The following is a 1,800-nucleotide window of genomic DNA, read 5'->3' as shown; positions in this document are numbered from 1 at the left end:
TCTTTCCCCGATTAAATGTTTAAAAATTGCTCAATTTCATAGGTAAAAGTCCATTCTAGAATTAAAAAGAAAATGTTAGGACTAAGATTCCCTCTATGTTGGTATCACTGATTCAGTGCTAGGGCACCTTAAGGGTGAAAGATTTACTTACATCTAGAACCTTCAAAAATCTTAACTGAAGCGTGTGTATTTGGGCCTATTTTCTCAGTCACACTTATCTATCTATTAATTTAAATGTTAACAATACTTGCCTCAAAATTAGCTGTTGGATCAGAGGAAACAAGTATTAAACTACATTTCTTCTGCTTAAACTGTTTTAGGAAAAAAAAAACTTGACAAGTAAAGGGAAAGTACTTTTAATAGGTACCCTGCAAATAGGGCATTAATTTGGAATCAAGAGATCTGGGCTCCATTCCTAACTCTGTCACTGATTTACAACCTTGATAAAAGTAAAAATCCATTTGAACTATGAAAGAACATGGGAATATATAAAAAATATATATTTTTTTTTCATTTTAAGGAGAAGTGAAAAAAACGGAAAATATTATGTTAATGTCATGTACATAAAGACTTTTTATCATGCATTATTATGCATTATGAGAACACATGACAGGGAGAAGAGGAAGCAAGGAGCACAAGAAGTCTGTGAGAACAGAGAGCTTTTATATTTAATATTCCAAAGAAATATTGAAGAACAAGAACAATATATTTTAAAAAAGTGAAGTATTTACCTGTTTTACAGCCATTAATGTCCCCGTTCCTACATCTTGAGCTTGGTAACAAGAAGAGAAAGCTCCAAGACCAATTTGCTGACCTTTAAGCCATTCTGCATCTTCTCTGTAATGGTGTTTTGCTTTGGTATGTCCAGGCAGGGTTTCTGGTGTCTACAAATTAAGTTTCAAATCAATTCCATATTTACTAACATGCATCTAAAGTGCAGACATTCTGGAGGGTTACAAAATATCCAAGCTTATATGCCTCTCCTCTCCCTTACAGTTCTTTGTACTGCAAGTTATACATGTTTCACCTGAGACTAGAATACCAGTGTATTGCGTAATCCACATATTCCTACTGTACATAAGAACAGAGAGCCTCCTCCATGTTACTACCTGAAGGTGAAAGGCAAGACTTAAGGACGCAAATAGGAGCAAGAGACCTTCTTTCTATTCTTGATCTCACATCTAGTTAAGGTTTTAGTTAGCACCTACAGTAAACACGACCAAAATCATGTTTTCTACTTATTTCTCCCATTTTATGTTTCACATGTTATCTCATGCAAAAGATCACAAATAAAATACTCCTTTCTCTGTTCCTATTTCTTGTGGTTTTGTCTATTTGCAAATAATTTTTTTCTGACTTCTAAAGTACCTCACATCTCTCTCAAGATGTGCTGACAAGAAGATCTCTTCCAACTCTGCCTTTTCTTTCAGGAACTAGCTTGGTTTTGAACAATTGCCTTCAAAGTAAATCAGCATTAAGACTCAGTACAGTTCTACTCCTCCTTAAAAACTTTTTTCTCATTTCCTAGTTTCCCTACTTCTACGTTTCCTTCTTTGCTATTTTAAAGTTTGGTACGTGACATGATGTTTCTCTTCCAAAAACCTTCTCTGAACTTGATAATAACCATGGAAGGATTCTATTAGCACCCTCAACTGGCAGACTGTTTATACTCCAGCTCCTAGGAGAGGGTGTTGAGTACCTTTATGTTTTCTATAACTTTGGAAATATAACAGCACTGCTTTATAAATTCAGTGAACCTCAGTTGAGACATATGCTAAATTCCCATATGTATACTTACAT

At 34.6% G+C, this 1,800-nt stretch overlaps 1 protein-coding gene across 1 annotated transcript in view; it reads right to left on the bottom strand.

Annotated features, from left to right (window-relative positions):
* Positions 1-1,800, bottom strand: part of MAP3K1 (mitogen-activated protein kinase kinase kinase 1, E3 ubiquitin protein ligase) — a 22,947-nt gene that overhangs the window by 5,865 nt on the left and 15,282 nt on the right. Inside the window, exon 14 of the mRNA XM_009695077.1 lies at positions 732-886. Coding sequence (XP_009693379.1) covers positions 732-886 — 155 coding nt within the window. The remainder of the gene's footprint in view (positions 1-731; positions 887-1,800) is intronic.

The sequence above is a fragment of the Cariama cristata genome, unplaced genomic scaffold (assembly GCF_000690535.1).
Source record: "Cariama cristata isolate BGI_N322 unplaced genomic scaffold, ASM69053v1 scaffold36260, whole genome shotgun sequence".
NCBI classification, from domain to species: domain Eukaryota; kingdom Metazoa; phylum Chordata; class Aves; order Cariamiformes; family Cariamidae; genus Cariama; species Cariama cristata.
The sequence above is the reverse complement of the archived record's forward strand: the minus strand, read 5'-3'. Positions and strand labels throughout refer to the sequence as shown.